Source organism: Dreissena polymorpha, chromosome 16, assembly GCF_020536995.1.
Source record: "Dreissena polymorpha isolate Duluth1 chromosome 16, UMN_Dpol_1.0, whole genome shotgun sequence".
Classification (NCBI taxonomy): domain Eukaryota; kingdom Metazoa; phylum Mollusca; class Bivalvia; order Myida; family Dreissenidae; genus Dreissena; species Dreissena polymorpha.
This window is the reverse complement of record NC_068370.1, coordinates 21974474-21996891: the sequence shown is the minus strand read 5'-3', so window position 1 is coordinate 21996891 and position 22418 is coordinate 21974474. Positions and strand designations below refer to the sequence as shown.

The window sequence follows — 22418 nt, the reverse complement described above, 5'->3', positions numbered from 1 at the left end:
TCTTAACGCCGCTTGCCCGGTGCCCATTATGAACGCCATAATCAGTTAGTATGTCAACAAAACCCAGTTTTTATAGGCCGAACCAGAGTGTATGAAAGCCACACACAGGTTGTGTGCTCGAAAAACCCAGTTCATGTCATCCAAAAGCAGCTAGTTGGTCTGCCTTTTCCAGTTGTATTTCAGCAAAACCAATGTTGTATGCCAGTGTGCGTCAACGAAACCCAATTATTGTATTGTCCATAACAGTTTGTATTCTGTCTTTACTCTTTCAGTGCTGGAACCGAATTATTAATGCCTTTGCAAACAGTTTGGATCCAGATGAGACGCCACAGAACGTAGCATCTCATCAGGATCCAAACTGTTTGCTATTCTGATAGTATTCTTTGAAAAAAAATCGAAAAAATGCTAATTTTAGACATTCTGAAGACGACATTTTAGCAGACGACAAATTTCCCAGCATTCAAAGGGTTAACCAAATCCGTATCCTATCCAAACCCAGCTAGCTCACTATCCCAACCTAGTTTGTATCAAATCCAAAACCAGTGTGTATGCTATCCAAAACAAGTTTGTATGTTATCCTACCCCTTTTTGCATACAAACCCTGTATGCATGTAATCCCAGTTTTATGCTGTTTAAATGAGGAATAAATGCAATGCAAAGAAAACTTAATACTATCCTACACTAACTCAGTTAATGAGATATTAAAATCTTTCGTTTGCTATCAAAACCTAGCTCGTGTGTCATCCAAACCATGTTTGTGTGCTATCCAAACCCATTTTGTATACTATTTGTACACTATCCAAATGTGAAACATTTGATATCGAAACACATTTTTATGCTGCAGTATTATGTTATATTATTATAACTATTATTATTACTATTATATTATAGATGATATTTAATCAACGGGACTTTAATCAACCGAATTCGCTGTTAAAGTGGGATAAAACATTTAACTGTATAGTTAATTTTCTTTTTTTCTGTTGTACGTTCGTATGCATGTTTCAATATATATACTTGTGTTTTGTTACTGAAGACCACATTGTAAAAAAGAAATTATTTCTTAATGTGAATTCTTCATGAAATAAAGTTATTATTATTATTATTATATTATTATGTTATCCAACCCTCGTTTGTGTGCTCTACAACAGACTTTGTTCGTAAGCCAAATCCAATTTGTATGCTATATAAACTCATTTACTACAAACTCTTTTAAGGTCAACCAAACAAATTGTGTATGTGGTTAAAACTATGTTTGTGTCAGCAAAAGTACGTTTTTTTTGGCAGCCATATCCAATTTTAACCTACCGTAGTATAAATACTTTGGACATATGGACATGTGGACGCAAACCACCACCTGACTTTCTACACACACAAGAGGCATTCTGCTACTTTCCTAGGCACGGTTTTTGTCCTTGGTCTGAGACATCAAATGAGCCTTGTTCTGAGAAAACTGGGCTTTATGCATGTGCGTAAAGTGTCATCCCAGATTAGCCTGTACAACTGCACAGGCTATTTAGGGATGACACTTTTCGCCTAAACTTCATTTTCGGTAAGGAGGGACTTCCTTGAAACTAAAAATACCATAAAAGCGCAAAATGTCCTCCCTGATAAGCCTGTGCGGACTGCACAGGCTAATCTGGGACGACACTTTACGCACATGCATTAAGCCTAGTTTCTCAGAACGCGGCTCAAATAATGGTATAAGAAAGGCAAGACATTTCAGCTGAATACCTGCAGTAGTATTAAAGAGAGATCTGGAGTTGTTACAGAAGAGCATTACACGAATAACGTGGCACGGATGTGTAGATAGCTATGTATACAAATATTTGATGAAAAGTCATTTAAACAACAATTCACAAAAAAAGCCATTTGATTTATTTCAAATATCACATAACCACAGACTCAAAACAATAAAATTATAAAAATATCATCTTCAAAAAACGTTTTAAAGCTGATGAAGTTCAACTTCGAAATCGAGTCAGAATTTTAAAGTACAATGAAGTCAACAGCATTAACAGTCATCTGTATTAACAACATAAAAAAGTAAAAACATGAAAAAACAACAATACATTATTGTCTTTCCTCAAAATTAATAGAATGGATATGTCCAAAAAATAGCTTATTGTTTATGTTTTTTTCTGGATGCTTATAAAAAGGTGTTACAATTACCTACTATTCATGATCAAAATATTTAACAATAATAAAATAAACACAATTCAATATCAAAAAGCTGTACAGTCTTTTCCCAACTATGATTTAAAGAAATGGGGAGAAATTTCAGCTGAAGTGAATACATGCAGTAGTAAGAGGGATCTGAAGTTGTTACAGCAGAGCATTACACGAATAACGTGGCACGGATGTGTAGATAGCTACAAATATTTGATGAAAAGTCATTTAAGCAACAACAATTCACAATAACCATTTATTTTAAATATCACATAACCACAGACTCAAAACAACAAATTTATAACAAAATATCACCTTCAAAAAACGTTTCAAAGCTGATGAAGTTCAACTTTGAAATCGAGCAGAATTTTAAGGTACAGCAGCATTAACAGTCATATGTATTAACAACATAAAAAAATAATAACATGAAAGAACAACAACACATTATTGTTTTTCCTCAAAATTAACAGAATGAATATTTCCAAGAAAATAGCTTATTGTTTATGTTCTTTCTGTATGCTTAGTTTTAATTTAAACCAATTTATTTAAGCTCGATTGCATCGGAAGCCTAAGGCTTACATAAACGCTCTCGAGTCCGTTTCCTGGGCCTAGAACCAGTACTTGGTGTCTTTAGGGGAGATCTAAAGAATGAACCAGTGACCTCCCGGTCGCTAGGTGACCACCATATCCATTACACCACGGGGACCTATATGCTGTATGCTTAAAATAAAAAGGTGTAACAATTACCCACTATTCATGATCAAAATATTTAACAATAACATAAACACATGAACAAATAAATAATCATTGCACAAGCTTGCAGAAACATTATAATCATTTAAAATAGCACACTTTTTATCTGATTGTGTAAAGCAATAAAAACCTGAATACTGATAAAATTAAATTAACAAAATCATATTTTAAAAACAATTTATTGAGAAAAATACATGATAGTTTCAAAGTCGGTGGTGAATGACTAATACAGTTGTAAAAAAGGGCTTATATATTATAAGGAAAACAATTTATAATTGCATATTTAAAGACATAGTGAGCAGATATAAAATATTTTCTTTGAAAATGGTTTAACAAAATGCATGATCCATCTGTGAAATTTCACAAACACACTTTAATGAAGTATTTTTTTAGATAAATATTGGAAAGACTAAATGGATTTCCTGTTTGTGACCTTGACCATCAACATAGGGACCTTGTTGTTGCACAGAGCAGCACTACAACAAAGTATGGCTTGAAGTTCTGCAAATTGATAGGATAAATCCATTTTTGCTCTGGACAAAGTGTTTAAGATCAATTTCTAACGATAGGAATTCAACCTTTTGCCTCGGACAATAGTATGTGAGGACAACACCTCCTCACAAAAAAGTGTCTCATTTCTGCAAAGTTGTTTGCAACTATATCCATGCTGCAAAGGCTAATCTGCCTCTATGGATGGCAGCCAGTCCAATCAATTAGGCATTTCAATATTACAGACGGTGCTTTAAGGGGATGTTCAATTAAGTAAATAATACAACAGATGTTTGAAAATAATATCATTATATAATGGTAAAACTTCAGTCAATTTATAATAATTAGCACATAAATTAATACTACAATAACAGTGTTGCTGGTGAGCTCAGCTACCATTAATACTCTCTCTAGGGTTTTCATCTGTGACAAGTATGAGCTCATCACTGTCTGTGTCTGAAATATTGCCGATAGAAAATCACCAACAAATCAATTTGAGTCCAACATAGGGGAAAACATTTACCCAGTAGGCCATACATAGTCAGAAACAGTAGAACTTTTTTTTATTAACAATAAACATAACCTTGAAATACAGTTTATTATAGAAATAATCTCTTGGCAGATATATGAAGCATTGTCTAATTCAATACAGTCACAAAGACATAACATTTTTATTAACAAGTAAGAAAAGATATCATAATTCTTAATTATATGTATTTTAAGATTTAGTAAGAGGACTGCAAGAATAAAAGTGTTTGTTTTTTAATTTCAGTAAGAGGGATTTAAATTCAAATAATTTAACTGTGTTAATTCTGGGAAGGACTGCTTTCTTGTTCATGTTTATTATACTGTTTTCATACTCTACATAACATAATAATAATACAAGACTTTAACCCACTAAACCTATTATCCATTATTTAAACATAAAACATAAAAAATCATAATGTACATGAAATGTTTGTTGCTGCTTAACCTGAAAATAAAAATACATAAGTGTTTGATTAGATAACTGCCCAATGTAACTGCATTGAGAAAGAATTATTTTCTTCAGAGGAATGATGATAATGTTTTAGTTTATTATAAAATCTGATGAATGTAACCATAAAGTACTTGCATATGCATGATAACGTCAAATTATAGAATCGTGTTCAAGTCTGGTAAAAACCTTGCACATGGTAAAAATAAAAACACTATTGCAAATGACAAAATGAAAAAGGCAGAACACATTAAAACAATATCCCGTGCTTTCTGTTTAAATGATAAAAGCTTCCTTTGAGCAAACAACAAAGTGCAATGTAGATACATCAAATCACATTTTGAAAATATAAATGTAACACATAAATTGAAACAGAATTTCAACACAAACTTATAGTAAATTTAAGTTCCCTCCAGGCATCTAAACATCAGAACCCATTTATAACGAACAATAGTGTCAAAATTAATGGAAAAAACTAAATCATGTTATAGAATCTCGAACTCACAAATAACAGATATGCAACATAAAATGCTGATGCTAATATTATATAATCACAGGAAACTAAATTAAAACCTGATACATTTTTAAATATATATTGTATTATAAATACAATACAATTATATATAAAGTATATTGTATAAAATTGTTATATACTTATCATGAATGTATTAGTTACTTGATTTTCAAGGTTACTGCAAGACAATACACTAGATACATTATATATCATTTACATCAACATTTTCTAGCTATGATTTTAAAAGCATTATTAAAATAAAAATGAACCATTAAGCTACTTGGATGAGATGTTAAGTGAATAACAAGCAAATTTGTTGAATTGATATCCCCCCTCAAATAAATTTTGTGACAGACTGACTGAGGGACGGATGGACAGACAGACAATCCCAATTCTATACAGCCCGCCTTCGGAGGGGGATAATAAATACATTTATAATACATATGTTATGCTTGTAACAGTTCCTTGACATACAAAACAGATAAGTAAAAGGATAAAGTCTCAGTAACTTAAAGGAACTGACAAAATTAATCATTTTAAGTCACATTTTATTTTATTGTACATGTACCTCTATATTGACACAAAGGTGCTGATATAGTGTTTTATATCAGGTTAGTTGGCATTTACATCAATTAATGTTTGGATGTACGACATATTACGCAGAATAAACTGTAAAGTCTTCATGTTTGGTATAAATGAATTAGATTCACCAAAACAATGGGATACTATGATGTAGTACATTTTGACATAAACAGCAACAAAAACGTATTTAACAAATATCTAATGCTCATGACATAATTACAAACACCTCAAACGTCATGCAACATTAAAATTTCCACCAAAAGAACACAGTAGTAGTGATTTATTAAATGGATTTTTAAGAGGTATGTTTAACAGAAAAACAGGTAATTCCCCATCCTGTTATAATAAATAAGATTTGGCATGAATAATACTGGGGAGGCTTAAAATGATAAGACAATGACCTGTAACTCTGTCTCTCTCTACATATACCTATAGATAATTTTCTTATCTGATTGAAATTCTAGTGGAATTTAAGTATCAAATATAGAAGACCAGGTCAAAATTCTGTATCTTGAAGTATGAAATCAGTGTTTGTATTTAAGGGTTGGAAAAAGCATACTTTTGAATAATGTCATTCATGTACACATCAAACTGATATTAATAAAAATGTAAATATTTCAATATAATGTTATGTTTATATTCAAATTTTATTTGTTTATTAATTTGTTGCGCAGATAACTTGTTATGTTGCACTCATTGTTAAAAGGTATTGGAATATGTGATGGGATGTTGTTGGTTGGTAAATGGCAATGGTTGCACCGTGTAGGCTTGTGACACAAGGTTACACAATAATTAAGTGCATTACAACCCATCAGAATACCACAGTCAGTTTTATAACCTTGTTAATAAGTAAATGTAAAATCTGGTAATGTTTTTAAATGACTATAAAGTTTAACTGAAAACATCTTATAATTTGTTTACTGAACTGACATAATTTGCGTTATGACAGAATCATTTCATCAATAAAATTGCATTTTGTTGATCAAATAAAAAGTTGTCCAATGAAAACAATCCAACTGATCATAAACATAATAAAGCTCCAAATATCATTAAAGGTTAGGTTACACTGGAAACAAGGTGTGAGAAAAAGCATGTATATATGATTAGGTTAATTCCATGCAAAACAAGGAAAGTATTCACGTGGTACAAATGTGCAATGGTAATTCTACATGCTAAGTGATATTATGTGCAATCTTAACATATAAGCATTCTTGCCAAGTGAGGCTACATACCATTCTCAAAAACACTACCATTTCCTGCAAGTAATTCAATGAGAACAAGACACAGTGATTGATGAAAAGATAACTTAACCATGGATAAAAACAGGAAAGACAGGAAAGATGGCTGGACAGACCCGATGATGCAGTGGCATAGCAACATGTAGGCCTTATAATGGCCTACAACTTTCTGTGAAAAAAATGCAATAAATACTGAAACCTAACAAGGTTGCAGTTTAAACAATATATTCCAATAACAAAATTAATTGGTAGCTCTATATATGATACATTTAAAAATTTGTTCTAAGCAAACCTGCTTTCTGACACATTTTGTGTGGATTTTAAATCTACACCAATGATGTGTAGTGATTAATTATTAATTGACTATGATAAACATCTTACTTCAAATCTCATCTTTATGCCCTGGTCTACAACTTGTAATTGGTCTAGCTAAATGTATTCCACTGGCTTGACCGGTCAATCACTACATGTTTGTATGCCTCCTGCATCAATATGCAAGGGGCTTTAAAAGCTTTATTATGAGCATCACCAATTTAATGAGAGAATTCAAGGAACATTTCTTTGGAACACTCAGCAGACATCATGATCATTTCTATATGAACAGCAAAAACCCCAAAGAAATGCTTTACTTAACAGACGAATACAGCGTATCAACAAATATGTAAAACTTTATTGTATTCATTCTATTCACATTCTGACTGTTACTTTTGTATCAAAGTCACTTTAATCAAGACATCCTATTTAATCTCTTGAATGCAAAAGTCTTATAAACATTATCTTAATTATCTAGTTCAATCGTCTCAAAATGAATATGTTTTACAATGTAACTATTTCATAAATGTAAAACAAGGCAACATCATGAAAGAAGGTTTTCAATATTTAAGACATTATTTGAAATAATTAGGGATGGCATCGAATACCAATATCGGTATTCGAATGTTCGCAAATTCATTCAATCGAATATTCGCATAAAACGGCTGGATTGATTTTACCTTGTTATGTGTTAATTTCCATTGGTTTGTAAGTTATATCCGTTTGCTAAATACGAGGCTGTTTATTAACGTTGCTATCGAAAAATTGTATCGCTGTCGACTAATACTATGACCGGTACTGTGATCGGGCACAAATAGAATGTAAAACATCGTGTCATAGAATTTTATTTTTTAATGATTCCACAGATTTGTAGCAGACCGCGCATATGTAAAACTAAGTTTACACACATTACACGTTGCGGTCTTCTTATCCACAGACCGTGTAAAGTATTCCATACTGCAGAAGGGGCTGGTGGCATTTTCAGATTTGATTATGATTCCTTGATGATTATTTAGTTTATATCATCTGTTACTTTTGAGTAATTCACATTATTTAAATGTCTGTTCAAACTGTGATAACAAAACTAAATTATTATTCGCAAGTTATTAATTGGTACCTAATTGACAAACAACAGTTCGGGCCCTTTCTTATAGTAAGTATATTGCATTGCGCGATTTAAGTAATTCACACATTTAAATGGCTGTACATACTGTGATCACAATACTTAATTAATATTCGCCATCAATTGAAACCGTTAATTGGCACCCCATTGGCAAACAACAGTCGGGGCCTTTCTTAGAGCGTGTATATTGCATTGCGCAAAACACTGATAGGGCCGCGTTATCAGTTTGACACGAAGAACGTCACGTCAAACATGTTACTCCCAGGTGGCTTCGGTTGCTTTTTAGTAAGCGGTTCGCAGGTCATTAATATTGGTGAAATTACGTTTGAATAAAAATGCGAATTTGCGAATATCATTTTATTATTCGAATGCTGACCATTCAATCGAATATTCGAATATTCGAATAATTTTGCCATCCCTAGAAATAATTGTGCAAACCCAGACAAGGTCTGCATAGAAGCTGCCTACAAACATACTTAAGTCCCTCACTTCCTTCATAACTCACTCTTTATAACAAATAATTAAACAATATTTACCATACCCCAACCTTAACAAGAGCACCGCATAACGGGTGCCAACGCTCGGCTGCGGATGCATTTTTTAATAAATGAAAGTTGTCAGAATATTTTTTTTAAGAGGTCACAGTGACCTTGACCTTTGGACCTAGTGACACCCAAATGGGGGTGTTGCTGTGAAACTTATCAAGGTGATCCCCCTATGCAGTTTCAAAGTTTGTCGAGGTAGCAGCCTTGATTTTAGAACAACCTCATCACGTTTCCACCAATGCCAGCGGGACGGTGACGGCGGACAACGAGATGGCTCTGCCCATACCTCGGGTTTTCACCGAAACAGCAGAGCTAAAAAGAGGATTGTCCATTTTGTTGAAAGCCTCATTAGATACTAAATGCAGAACAAGGCTCTTATTACTACAAATCTTTGGATAGCAATAAAATAAAGTTGCAGTTAATCATGTGCATCATATACAGGGTTACACTCTCCTTGCCCATCAATATCATAGGCCACATGACCATTAGACAAGCCGGAGTAGGAACTCATAACAATCCTGGAGGCCGTGTTAGAAGTGGTGCTAGCGTCCACAGCATGCAAGCTCACATCTAGACTCATACCTTTATCAGTGGGTCTCTGTGGGAGAAGAAACACGATGGATAGAGACATACACATATGCCAGCAGCTGTGCACGTATTTGTAGTTGTTCTGTGTCTCGAGGAACGCAAACAGGACTAGGCCAGTTAGCGCCAGTATCACCCCTGGCAGAAGGTGGATCAGGTAGTATCTCCTGGTGGGATACAGCTTCCTCTGTCTGCGGCACTGGAATATCTGCAAACACACAGAAAATGAAGAACTTTTGGTAGTTTCTTACATACTCACAATACTAACTGTGTATGAATTCAATATGTGATAATGGCGAAATGTTGTAGAGTCAATATTGCAAGAAAAAAGATATGATAATGCAGTTCAAATGGTATATTTAGGATAAGTAAGTCTAAGGCTAAATAGAGCGATAGATAACAAAGGTTTTAATTTCAGAGTAAAAAAATTTAGTTTTACATGTAGTTGATTTCATATTGCAAATCAGTATTCAAAATAAATCCAAAGCCTTTGGCAATAAAAGCAATGCCCTACAGTTAAGTAACATTTTTGAATAAGGGAGACTTGTTTAAATAAATGTTGGCAACGGAAATGCACATTTAAATCATTCCTTCTAACTTAACAAGGCACATTGTGGCAAATCAGGGACTATGTTTTACCCATGATCCGAACATGACAACTGCTGCAAGTCCTGAAGGAACAGCAAACACCAGCAGCCCGTGTCTGTCGTACTCCGTTCCCACGGCTACCAGTAGCACCCCGAGGGTCTGGGCAAAGCTTCTCACCCTCGGGGGAATCTTGGACATAACCAACATTGTCACCCAGAAGGAGCTAATTGAGCCGAGAAAGTCGGCAAAGCTGAGGATGTCGTACTTCACCATGCAGTAGTAGACAATGTCGCTGGTGTCACAGGCATGGTAAAACTGAAACAACACAACTTCACTATAAAAGTGTATATATACGTAGAGAAGTACATGGAAAACATGCACATTATGGCGACCACAATGTATCAAATTTTAATTCACAATTATTTGTAAGGTAAATTTAGTTATCAAACGTACTTCGCATTAATTCTGATTATAGGCCATAGGCAACTCCATAAGTTGCCATTCTGATGAACAGCTTATAAACTACTCAGGCTAAAGCCAAAGTATGAGGTAAGTAAAGAAGAATTCCGTGATGTGAAATTTCCATTCATCCAGCCTCCAAATTATTGTTCAGCGGTTTAAAATGATTTCTTAAAAATGAAAAGATTCAAAATTGTGCATAGTGTTGCTTTATATTCTGTTGAAAAAGGCAGGATGATTTAACAACCTCATATACTTAAATGAAACCCCTGCATACAGTACCGTAGAGAAGAACATGGTGAAGGTGTACACTAGGGCCTCCACGAAGTATCTCCGGTACAGCGCCAACACTATGGATGGAAGGAAAAACAGGTTGCTAAGGGTAAGTAGGAGCATGGCAACAAGCTCCTCCCCCTTAGTACGACCCTCAGTCCCATCAGTACAGCCGTAACCACGCCAACCTGAAAATAGTGTATAGGATTGTTTTAATAAAAATAAGGACACTCAACATTGCATAGATATTAGATTATTTATCAACTGGTGAGACATCTTCTGTGCAAATAATACAATATAATATATACATAAGAGAAATTGCTTTACGTCAATGTCATTTTGTCTTTTTACAATTTAAAGTATTAAAAACATGTTAACACTGGTCGACCAAATAAATTAATATATATACCTAGGTTATGTTGCTTCAATCTTTTCCATACATTAACCTTGTCTTGATAGATTATTTTAAATTCTATGATACTAAATTTACGATGAATTTTATTGATAGAGACATGTTTCAGACTGTGCAGAATAAGTGAGACTGATGGAGATATTGACTCTTTATAATAACAAGTGCTTGCCAAAGATTGTGTATGCCATCAGTGCCATCAAGTTGTAGTCACTTAATAACTGAACATCTCATGTTCAATCTGATTGTCTGTCATAAGGATGATGACTGCTGGGCACTTATAAAGTTTTATCTTGTCTTGAGAATAACTTCTATACATTAGGCTTAACAAATGTTGGTAATGTTGCCAAGATTTTGTACACTTTTCAACATCACTTAATAGTATGGAAAATCCTTTCTGAATACGTAACACTGTCAGCACTTATGTGGCCTACCTGCATAGCACTTGCAGGAGCTGAACACATGGACGCCACTGATGTAGTCCTGGCAGACACCATAGTCTCCACACTGGCCTTCCACACACCCCGATATAACCAAGTCTACATCAACCATAGGCAGCATGGAACAGGTGGTGGGTAATCTTGAAAAAAACAACAGCATCAAATAAAATACCAGACTTGGTCTTATGTTTATTGACCAAATCATTGCATAATTATGTTTGTATCCATGCAAAGGTCACACTTAAGTAATGCTTGATTGGTCATTGTTGGCTGGGGTATTTCTTAAAAGTACCCAGGTACTCTTAATACACTTGAATATACCTCTGGTATGGAAAATATACAGAAACGTACCCGGGAATTCTAACGCTAAATAGGTCGTTGTTTGCTTTTTTTTCATATTTTTGTTAATATTCTGTAAAAATAACCTCGATATTATCGAAACTCCTACTCAACAAGAGGGCCTGAAAGGCCCAAAGTCACTCACCTGAGATTCAAAGAAACTGACCTGTTCTGTGCAGCTCAAGATGTCATTAGAACAAAATTTTCTTACCAACTTTCATGACTAGTGAACACCCTGGCAGCCACGTTTTTCAACAGACCAGAAACATTTTCATACACATCCAAGATATCATTTAAACAAATATTCTGACAAAGTTTCATAAAGATTCTTGAAGCCATATTAGGAAAAATGCCCCGACCCCTGGTGACCATGTTTTTCAAGCAACTGAAACCATTTTCGCACTTGTCCAAGATATCATTGGGACAAATCTTCTAACAAAGTTTAATGATGATATGACAATAAATATGGCCTCTAGAGTGTTAACAAGGTTTTACTATAGCCATATTAGGAAAAATGCCCCGCCCCCAGGCGGCCATATTTTTCAACCAACCCGCATCATTTTTGAACTTGTCCAAGATATTATTGGGATGAATCTTCTTACCAAGATTCATGAAGATCGGAAAATAAATGTGGCCTCTAGAGTGTTAATATGATTTCACTATAGCCATACATTTATATAGCCAAATATAGCCATATAATGAAAAAGATCCCCTGCCCCCTTGGCAGCCATGTTTTTCAAGCAAACACAACCATTTTCAAGCTCATCCAAGATATCATTGACACCAATCTTCTGACCAAATTTCATGAAGATTGGACAATAAATGTTGCCTCTAGAGTGTTAACAAGGTTTTACTAAAGCCATATATAGCCATATAAGGAACAAGAGGGCCTGAAAGGCCCAAAGTCGCTCACTTGAGACAACAAGATATTATTGGGACAAATCTTCTGACCAAGTTTCATGAAGATCGGAAAATAAATGTGGCCTCTAGAGTGTAAACAAGGTTTTACTATAGCCATATAAGGAAAAATGCGCCGCCCCCTGGCAGCCATGTTTTTCAACCAACCAGCATCATTTTTGAAATCTTCCAAGATATTGTCAGGATGAATCTTCTGACCAAGTTTCATGAAGATCAGACAGTAAATGTGGCCTTTAGAGTGTTTTACAAGATTTTACTATAGTTATATAAGGAAAAATGCCCCGCCCCTTGGCAGCCATGTTTTTCATGCATAGTTGAGATTGACCGTATTGTTATAAGAGAATTTCAGTATCAATTTGAAGTGAATCGGTGTAGAAATGAAGAAAACAAGATTTTACTATAGCCATATATAGCCATATATAGCCATATAAGGAAAAATGCCCCGCCCCTTGGCAGCCATGTTTTTCAAGCAAACGCAACCATTTTCAAACTCATCCAAGATATTATTGAGAGTGTTAACAAGGCAAATGTTGACGCCGCACAACGCACAACGGACAAAAGGCCATCACAAAAGCTCACCATGAGCACATTGTACTGAGGTGAGCTGAAAAAGCATGTTGAGGCAGGTTTTGTTCAAAGAGAATTTTTTTTTTTATTCCGTAGCGCATTTTACCACAACTGATTTTTGGCAGGAATAAAACTTGGGTACAATCTTAATTGGCCGGGTGCGTTTTAGTATATTTTCTGTACCCGGGGTACATTTGAGTATACTTTAGAGTACCCAGTGTACATTTAAGTAGTACCCGAACTGACAATGACCAATCAAGCTTAAGTAATTACTTGTACATACTAGGGATAGAAACAAATAATGTTGGAAAGTGTTTTTTCATCCAAGAGTTGCTTGTATCTTTGTACAGAATTTTTTTACACAATTGTAAGCTCCAATAACAATAGAACAGTGAACATTTAAATTCATATTTGAATGTTTAAGCTGCCAGCAATGGTTAAGAATAGACGGAAAAATTGTTTCAATAAGACATTCACCAGAATACAAGTCACTTACTTAGTATCGTTACTATAACATTCACTGTTGAAGCTTATGAACCAAGTGCCTGGCTCAGGATACGGTATGTATACGGTGTCTTCAGGGGCTGTGAAGTTGAGCACCATGGCGATGCCAGTCTCACAAGAGCGGACTGTCTCACCGCCTGGTAAGGCATTCCTCATTACACACATATAGACCGTTACAGTCTGGTTCTTAATCTACAATATAAAAAGATGGTCCTGTTTGTTGCTTAATGTTGAGGACGGTGAAATTGCAATAGAAGTTATGCTAGTAAATAGTGTTTTATAACAAGATTTTGGGTACAGTTAAGATATGACTGTCATTTGTATACTTCAGAAGACTTTAGAAGCGGCTGTTTTATGTATGTGGTGTGTGGCAATTTTTACACCCAATTTTCGGGTCTAAAATCAACCAGTAAGAGACGCTTAAAAAAACGTGTATTTTTCTTACTTTTTCTGAACATCATTTTGCTTTGACACTTATTGAAAGTTTTTTTTTTTAACTCATTCAAATCTGACAAAATATTTTATTAAAACAAGGGCTGTTTGTAAAACATGCATGCCCCCCCCCCATATGGGCTGTCAGTTGTAGTGGCAGCCATTGTGTGAATACTTTTTGTCACTGTGACCTTAACCTTTGACCTAGTGACCTGAAAATCAATAGGGGTCATCTGCCAGTCATGATCAATGTACCAATTATTCTTGAGTTATCATCAGGAAACCATTTTACAGTCTCAAGTCACTGTGACCTTGACCTTTGACTTAGTGACCTGAAAATAAAAAGGGGTCATCTGCCAGTCATGATCAATGTACCTATGAAGTTTCATGATCCTAGGCGTAAGCATTCTTGAGTTATCATCCGGAAACCATTTTACTATTTCGAGTCACTGTGACCTTGACCTTTGACCTAATGACCTGAAAATCAATAGGGGTCATCTGCCAGTAATTATCAATGTACCTATGAAGTTTCATGATCCTAGGCGAAAGCATTCTTGAGTTATCATCCGGAAATAATTTTACTGTTTCGAGTCACTGTGACCTTGACCTTTGACCTAGTGACCTGAAAATCAATAGGGGTCATTTGCTAGTCATGATCAATGTTCCTATGAAGTTTCATGATCCTAGGCGTAAGCATTCTTGAGTTATCATCTGGAAACCATTTTACTATTTTGAGTCACTGTGAACTTGACCTTTGACCTAGTGACCTGAAAATCAATAGGGGTCATCTGTCAGTCATGATCAATGTACCTACGAAGTTTCGTGATCCTAGGACTAAGCATTCTCGAGTTATCATCCGGAAACCATTTTACTATTTCGAGTCATGTGACCTTGACCTTTGACCTAGTGACCTGAAAATCAATAGGGGTCACCTGCCAGTCATAATCAATGTACCTATAAAGTTTCATGAACCTAGGCAAAAATATTCTTGAGTTATCATCCGGAAACCATTTTACTGTTTCGAGTCACTGTGACCTTGACCTTTGACCTAGTGACCTGAAAATCAATAAGGGTCATTTGCTAGTCATGATCAATGTTCCTATGAAGTTTCATGATCCTAGGCGTAAGCATTCTTGAGTTATCATCTCGAAACCATTTTACTATTTCGAGTCACTGTGACCTTGACCTTTGACCTAGTGACCTGAAAATCAATAGGGGTCATCTGCCAGTCATAATCAATGTACCTATGAAGTTTTATGATCCTAGGCGAAAGCATTCTTGAGTTATTATCCGGAAACCATTTTACTGTTTCGAGTCACTGTGACCTTGACCTTTGACCTAGTCACCTGAAAATCAATAAGGGTCATTTGCTAGTCATGATCAATGTTCCTATGAAGTTTCATGATCCTAGGCGTAAGCATTCTTGAGTTATCATCTCGAAACCATTTTACTATTTCGAGTCACTGTGACTGTGACCTTTGACCTAGTGACCTGAAAATCAATAGGGGTCATCTGCCAGTCATAATCAATGTACCAATGAAGTTTCGTGATCCTAGGCCTAAGCATTCTTGAGATATCATCCGGAAACTGTTTTACTATTTCGAGTCACTGTGACCTTGACCTTTGACCTAGTGACCTGAAAATCAATAGGGGTCATCTGCCAGTCATGATCAATGTACCTATGAAGTTTCATGATCCTAGGCATAAGCGTTCTTGAGTTATCATCCGGAAACCATCTGTTGGACGGACCGACAGACCGACCTACCGACCGACCGACATGTTCAAACAATATACCCCCTCTTCTTCGAAGGGTGGCATAATAATTCAATCAATTTCACCCGCTTTTTTCACCAATAACAATATCCTTAATCTTAGTTATAATTTGGAAAAAAGCAATTTATTATTGTACAATATTGTTTGTGTGCAATATAACAATGCAATAATTATCGTCCTAAAAAATTCCCCTTTGAATATTGTATCTATTCTTTAAGGTGAAAAAAATCATGACAAAAAAAGTAAAGCTGTGATTAACAAGTAAATAACACCTGTACTGTATTTTACACATGTAAAAGAAACACTGTTAAATTTCTGAATGTGAAAAACTAACAAGGTCGTTTAAAAAGTAACATAATCATTTACAAGAGATATAAACAATTGCCATAGTTACAGTAAAAGCCTGAAGATTTAGAGAAGCATGAAGCAGGAGGGTTCCCCCAAGGTCTGCTGGAGACTGCACAGTAAAACTTGTCAACATGACCACATGGTCCTCTATGACGAGATTGCGCAATGGCAGTGGGTTGGGGAACCCGGTATTGTCATTAAGCACGTAGGTAATATTGAAAGTCCGTTCTTCCCAAACAAAGCGCCCCAGTGAGGTCATTCTGATACACTTATCCTGAGCAGGCCTCAGAGACGTTCTGTTTGTGTCAGCAGGATGAAATATGGTCCTGGGAATGAAGATTTTCAGGGATTCACACTCTGTTAGGAAAGGATGGAAAAATGTGTGGATGTCTCAAACACAAACACCTTCAAGCCACATAATAATGTCAATATTGGTGATAACATTTTGCTCAGAAGATGATATTCATATGGTGTATTTTTAAGTCTTGTTTATGTGACATTATTGTATTCCTCATTTATAGGTCATTTTTCATTGAAAACTGCCCAAATATTTACATGCACATAAAGCAATATTTTTAAATATTAACAAAAGAACAAAGGAAAAAGTATTTTTAATAGATTGTTTTTGGTTGCTGAATGAAAACATACACAAAATAGTTTTTAAGCAAGTACTTCAAATTAACAATATATTTTAGCATTTTACCTTTTGTTTCAAATGAAAGATCAAATGAAATCTCTGACACATTATAGCTGTCATCTATGGCTATGGTGATGTATGTCCAACCATCAACAGATGGAGAAAGCAGTCTTTTTTCACACTCTGTCTGATTACCACAGTCTGACAATGTGGCAGATTGCACGTTTGGAAGAGCACTGGATCGCATCACTGCAATTACTGGGCACATATCAGTTGTAGAAGTGGCTAAATTCTTTATCATGCTGGATTTCTGAGTAAAGGAAGAAGACTGCAAGGATTTGGTTTCATTATCGGGATTATATCGGGCATTGTCAGAATCTGTTTCATTTGATTGCACTGTAGAGGAATAAGAATAATTGCTGGAATTTTCAAAGTCATTAGCAACCAAATGTTCTGATGTGTTTGCCTTAGGCACTGGTGGGGAAGTCTGTGCCAGTTTGGAAGGTTCTGATGACTGATCTATGGCTGATGCTGTGGAATTCACAGTCGGGGAAGTTGGTTTCAATACAGATTTCTCTGACAGCATCTTTGTAGAACAGTTGTTAATTTTAACTTTGTACTCTACTGTACTTGTTGGCAATGCATACCTGTGAAACCAAACATGAATATAAACAAGAAATGTCTTTACAAAAGGCAAACAGCGTAGAAATAAATATTGCAATGTCAAATTTGCTCTCAAATAATGCATGGCAGCCAAATGAACAGTGTATGTGACTCTCAGACACCAGATTGTTCAGTCGCCAATAGGTAAATATCTTGGACCCTTGATTCTACCAACACTCAGACCAAAAATATATTTAACATAATCCCAGACATTAATATAGCTCCTTTGGGAATACACAAACGTTTACTGTCTTATATTTTCACCCTAATATACTTAATTATTAATTATTCACAGAAACAAAAGAGTAAATGAATTTGTCAGGAAAATTCTAACAAGAGGTCTATGGACCCAATTGCGCTCACCTGAGACACAAAGGAACTAGACTTTACTGAAAAAGTGTGAGCTGATTCATAAAGATTGGACTAAAAAAGTGACTTATAGAGTATTTACACGTTGTTGTTTTTGACATTGTGACCTAGTTGTTGAGCTCACATGACCCAGTTTCAATCTCACCAAAGATTTCATTGGGACAAATTGTCTGACAAATTTTCATGAACATTTGCAAATAAATGTGGCTAATATTATGTCAACAAAGTTTCACTATATTGCCATAAAACAGGGGTGTGATTTAACATGGCCACCCCAGGGTTCATTTGCATATAAATCAAGCAAAGTTAATAACTATTTGTAAAATAAGTTTGACATTAAAAGGGAGGAAATCAGCTGAAAGGAGGAAAAATCACACCCCTGATAAAAGGAAAAATGCCTGGTGGGGATGTTTTTTTAATGAACCATAACCATTTTCTAACTCAGCCGAGCTGTAATTAGGCCAAATCTTCTGACTAAGTTTCATAAAGATTGGACAATAAATGTAATTTCTAGAGTGTTCACAAGGTATTACTTTAACCATAAAATGAAATATGCGCCTTACCCAGGCATCTATGATTTTCAACGGACCGGAACCATTTTCAACCTCAGCCCAGATATCATAATAATAAATGTTCCCACCAAGTTTCATGAAGATTGGACTCTACTTCTTGAGTGTTAGGAAGATTTTACTATAGCCATACATGTGTAAGAAAAAATGCACCACCCACTGGCAGGCCGTAACCATTTTCAAACCATTTTTAAAGACATCATTAGAACAAATATTATGACCAAGTTTCATGAAGATTGGACAATAAATGTGACTTCTATAGTATAAACAAAGTTTTACTAAAGCCATATCAGGAAAGTTTTGTGGTCATCTTTTTCAGCAAACCAGAACAATTTTCAAACTCATCCAAGATATCATTGAGGAACATATTCTGACCAAGTTCCATGAAGATTGGATAAAAAAATGTGACTGCTAGAGTGTTAACAGGATTCCACTTTAACCATATATGGAAAAATGCCCTGCCCACTGGGGGCCATGTTTTTCTACAGACTGGAATCATTTTAGAACTCATCCAAAATATCATATTAAGAACAAAGGTTCTGACTAAGATCCATGAAGATTGGACAATAAATGTGGCCTTTAGGCCACAAGGTTTAACTATAGCCATACTGCTACATGTCCTCGTGTAATCATCTAACACTTTCATTTTACATGTACCACCCGTGTTTTAATAAGAGTGCAAAATTGATGCCGTCAAAATACACGCATAGAAAGCCTGCGTGTTTCAACAGACCATGTGGTGTGACTAAATATAAACTTGCAACTCAGTCATACATATATTTTAGAATGAAAAAATTACATCAAAATTAATGCACACAATTCATATTTGTCAGCAAGGCTAAGATCCTTGCGTTTGTTTGTTCGAAATCATGTTTAGATATGATTTAATGTGACGCAGTTGTGATGGTTTATATACACCAACTGAGAATATATTGTCACATTCCATCACCTATTGCAAAGACCTATGTATTCTATAGGTCTTTGCCTATTGCAAACTGTCGAGCAAGACACATCAACAGTTTTTTCTAATCGGCAACAAACTCATTGTTTCTAATCAGCAACAAAATGTTGAAGTGTGTCACTCGACAGTTTGCATACGAAAGTTTGCGCATGACTGCACACTGTGATTTGCATTGTACGTGGCCCACATACCACACCTGTTGGTCATGTGATGCTTGACAGATGCTGAATACATGCATGGTGTGAAATGAAAACAAAGGCAGTCAATGGAGCGTGGCTGTCAAAATCGTCGATACCATGCGTATCCTTGGAGATTTATGAGATTCTTCGCTGGATTATGGTGTGAAATCGATAATAGGCTCTTCAATTAACCGGAAAAGGCAGTATTTCCTATCAGAATATGTGGAGTTTTTACAATGGGAAGAGATGCAAATGGTTTGGTGTTTTCAATTTCAATTCAATTTCTATTCTATTTATAAATTAGATTATCCGATATTCAATTAAGTGGAATCTACTGTATTAGGAAAAATGCCATGCCCCTGGTGGTCATGTTTTTCAACTAACAGGAACCATTTACGAACTTGTCCAGAATATCATTGGCACAAATCTTTTGACCAAATTTTATGAAGAAAGTACAATAAATGTGGCCTCTATAGAGTTTTAACAAGGCTGCACAACGCACAACAAACAAAAGGTGATCACAAAAGCTAATCATAGTGCTCAGTTGAGCTAAACAAGAGGGCCTGAAAGGCCCAAAGTCGCTCACCTGAGATAACAAGATATAATTGGGACAAACCTTCTGACCAAGTTTCATGAAGATCAGAAAATAAACCTCTAGAGTGTTAAAGGGATCTTTTCACGCTTTGGTAAATTGACAAAATTGAAAAAAGTTGTTTCAGATTCGCAAATTTTCGTTTTAGTTATGATATTTGTGAGGAAACAGTAATACTGAACATTTACCATGGTCTAATATAGCCATTATATGCATCTTTTGACGATTTTAAAACCTAAAAATTATAAAGCGTTGCAACGCGAAACGATTGAATAATTTGGAGAGTTCTGTTTTTGTCGTTAAATTTTGTGAAACTACGACGATTGCTTATATAATGTATAAAATACGTCAAGTATGTGTACTCGGCGGAATAGCTCAGTAGGCTAAAGCGTTTTTACTTCAGGACTCTGGCAGGACTCCAGGGGTCACTGGTTCGAAACCTGCTCCGGGCAATGTTCTTTTCCTTTTTTTAATTTTATTCTTGATTTTTTACTGGAGCTTTTACGATCCAATGTTTACATTTATCAATATAAAGCATTTAATGAATAAGTTAAAAAATGCCAAAATCTGTGAAAAGGCCCCTTTAACAAGGTTTTACTATAGCCATATAAGGAAAAATGCATCGCCACCTGGCAGCTATGTTTTTCAACCAACCGGCATCATTTTTAAACACTTCCAAAATATAATCGGGATGAATCTTCTGACCAAGTTGCATGAAGATCGGACAGTAAATGTGGTCTCTAGAGTGTTAACAAGATTTTACTATAGCCGTATAAGGAAAAATGCCCCGCCCCTTGGAAGCCATGTTTTTCAAGCAAACATAATTATTTTCGAACTCATCCAAGATATCATTGAGACCAATCTTCTGACCAAATTTCATGAAGATTGGACAATAAATGTGGCCTCTAGAGTGTTAACAAGGTTTTTCTAAAGCCATATATAGCCATATAAGGAAAAATGCCCGCCCCTGGTGGCCATGTTTTTAAAGCAACAAAAACCATTTTGGAACTCATCCAAGATATCATTGGGACAAATCTTCAGACCAAGTTTCATGATGATCGGAAAATAAATGTGACCTCTAGAGTATTAACAAGGTCATACATTTCAATATAATATAAAATAAAAGATAAGAAGAACATGTGTCGAAAAATGCGAAATAAGCCAGATATTAAATTCTGAAATCGAAAATGTCTGTACAGTCAAATTCGCCAGAATGTATATCATGCATGTACGATGTGAATCTTTATTCATACGACACACGAACACTACCTCTGATCCTAATAAAAAGACGAATTCTTCGGTAATTGTAGGAAAATATGTAAAAAATATCTTTTCGTCACCGTCGGCTCAGGGCGCTTATTTGTCTTTGCTACATTTTATGAAATTCGTCTTCAATGTCTTGCCTATTTTGTGTTATTGTAACATGTATTTATCAATATATTACAATTTAACACATATAAAAATCGTATAGTCTCGCTAAAACGTTTGACAAAAGAATGCCATATTGTACAGAATCATCAAACAATAAAAAACATATTCAAAAGTATGTTATCTTAGAGAATGTAAAACTATCATTTATAATTAATTCCACTTAATCTTCTTGTGCTTAAAAAAAATATTTTAAAAAAGGAGACAACTCTGTCAATTCAACATAATTTTTCAAAAGACATTTTGCAGTTACTTCCCTTAACATGCTAAACTAGAGTGTTCACAAGCTGTTTTTACTATATACATATAAGGAAAATGACCCCCCCCCCCCCCCCCGCAGCCATGCTTTTTTAACCAATCCGCACCATTTTCGAACTCAACCGTCATATCCAGAAAACACATGTTCTGACCATATTTCATGAACATTGGACCAAAAATGTGACTTCTAGAGTGTTCACTTACACATGTTTTCACTATATACATATAGAGAAAATTGCCCCGTCCCCTGGCGGCCATGTTTTTTTACCGATCTGGACCATTTTCGAACTCGTCCGAGATATCAATGAAACCAATGTTTTGGCTAAGTTTCATGATGATTGGGCAAAAATTGTGACTTCTAGAGTGTTCACAAGGTTTCTCTATAGCCATATAAGGAATACTGCCCCGCCCCCTGGCGGCCATGTT

The 22418-nt window shown here is 35.3% G+C and overlaps 1 protein-coding gene across 4 annotated transcripts in view; it reads right to left on the bottom strand.

The window, feature by feature from the left end:
• Positions 1-1861: 1861 nt before the first annotated feature.
• Positions 1862-22418, bottom strand: part of LOC127862081 (post-GPI attachment to proteins factor 6-like) — a 41585-nt gene continuing 21028 nt past the window's right edge. For 3 of the 4 annotated variants that reach the window (XM_052401041.1, XM_052401038.1, XM_052401040.1), the window contains exons 5-13: positions 17040-17620; positions 16383-16693; positions 13776-13975; positions 11450-11595; positions 10616-10794; positions 9926-10189; positions 9284-9494; positions 6716-6739; positions 1862-3867 (exon numbers count right to left, since the gene is read on the bottom strand). In XM_052401041.1, the coding sequence (XP_052257001.1) occupies positions 3800-3867; positions 6716-6739; positions 9284-9494; positions 9926-10189; positions 10616-10794; positions 11450-11595; positions 13776-13975; positions 16383-16693; positions 17040-17620 (1984 nt within the window). In that variant the 3' untranslated portion in view covers positions 1862-3799. The remainder of the gene's footprint in view (positions 3868-6715; positions 6740-9283; positions 9495-9925; positions 10190-10615; positions 10795-11449; positions 11596-13775; positions 13976-16382; positions 16694-17039; positions 17621-22418) is intronic. The other variant, XM_052401039.1, reaches the window with a different exon arrangement.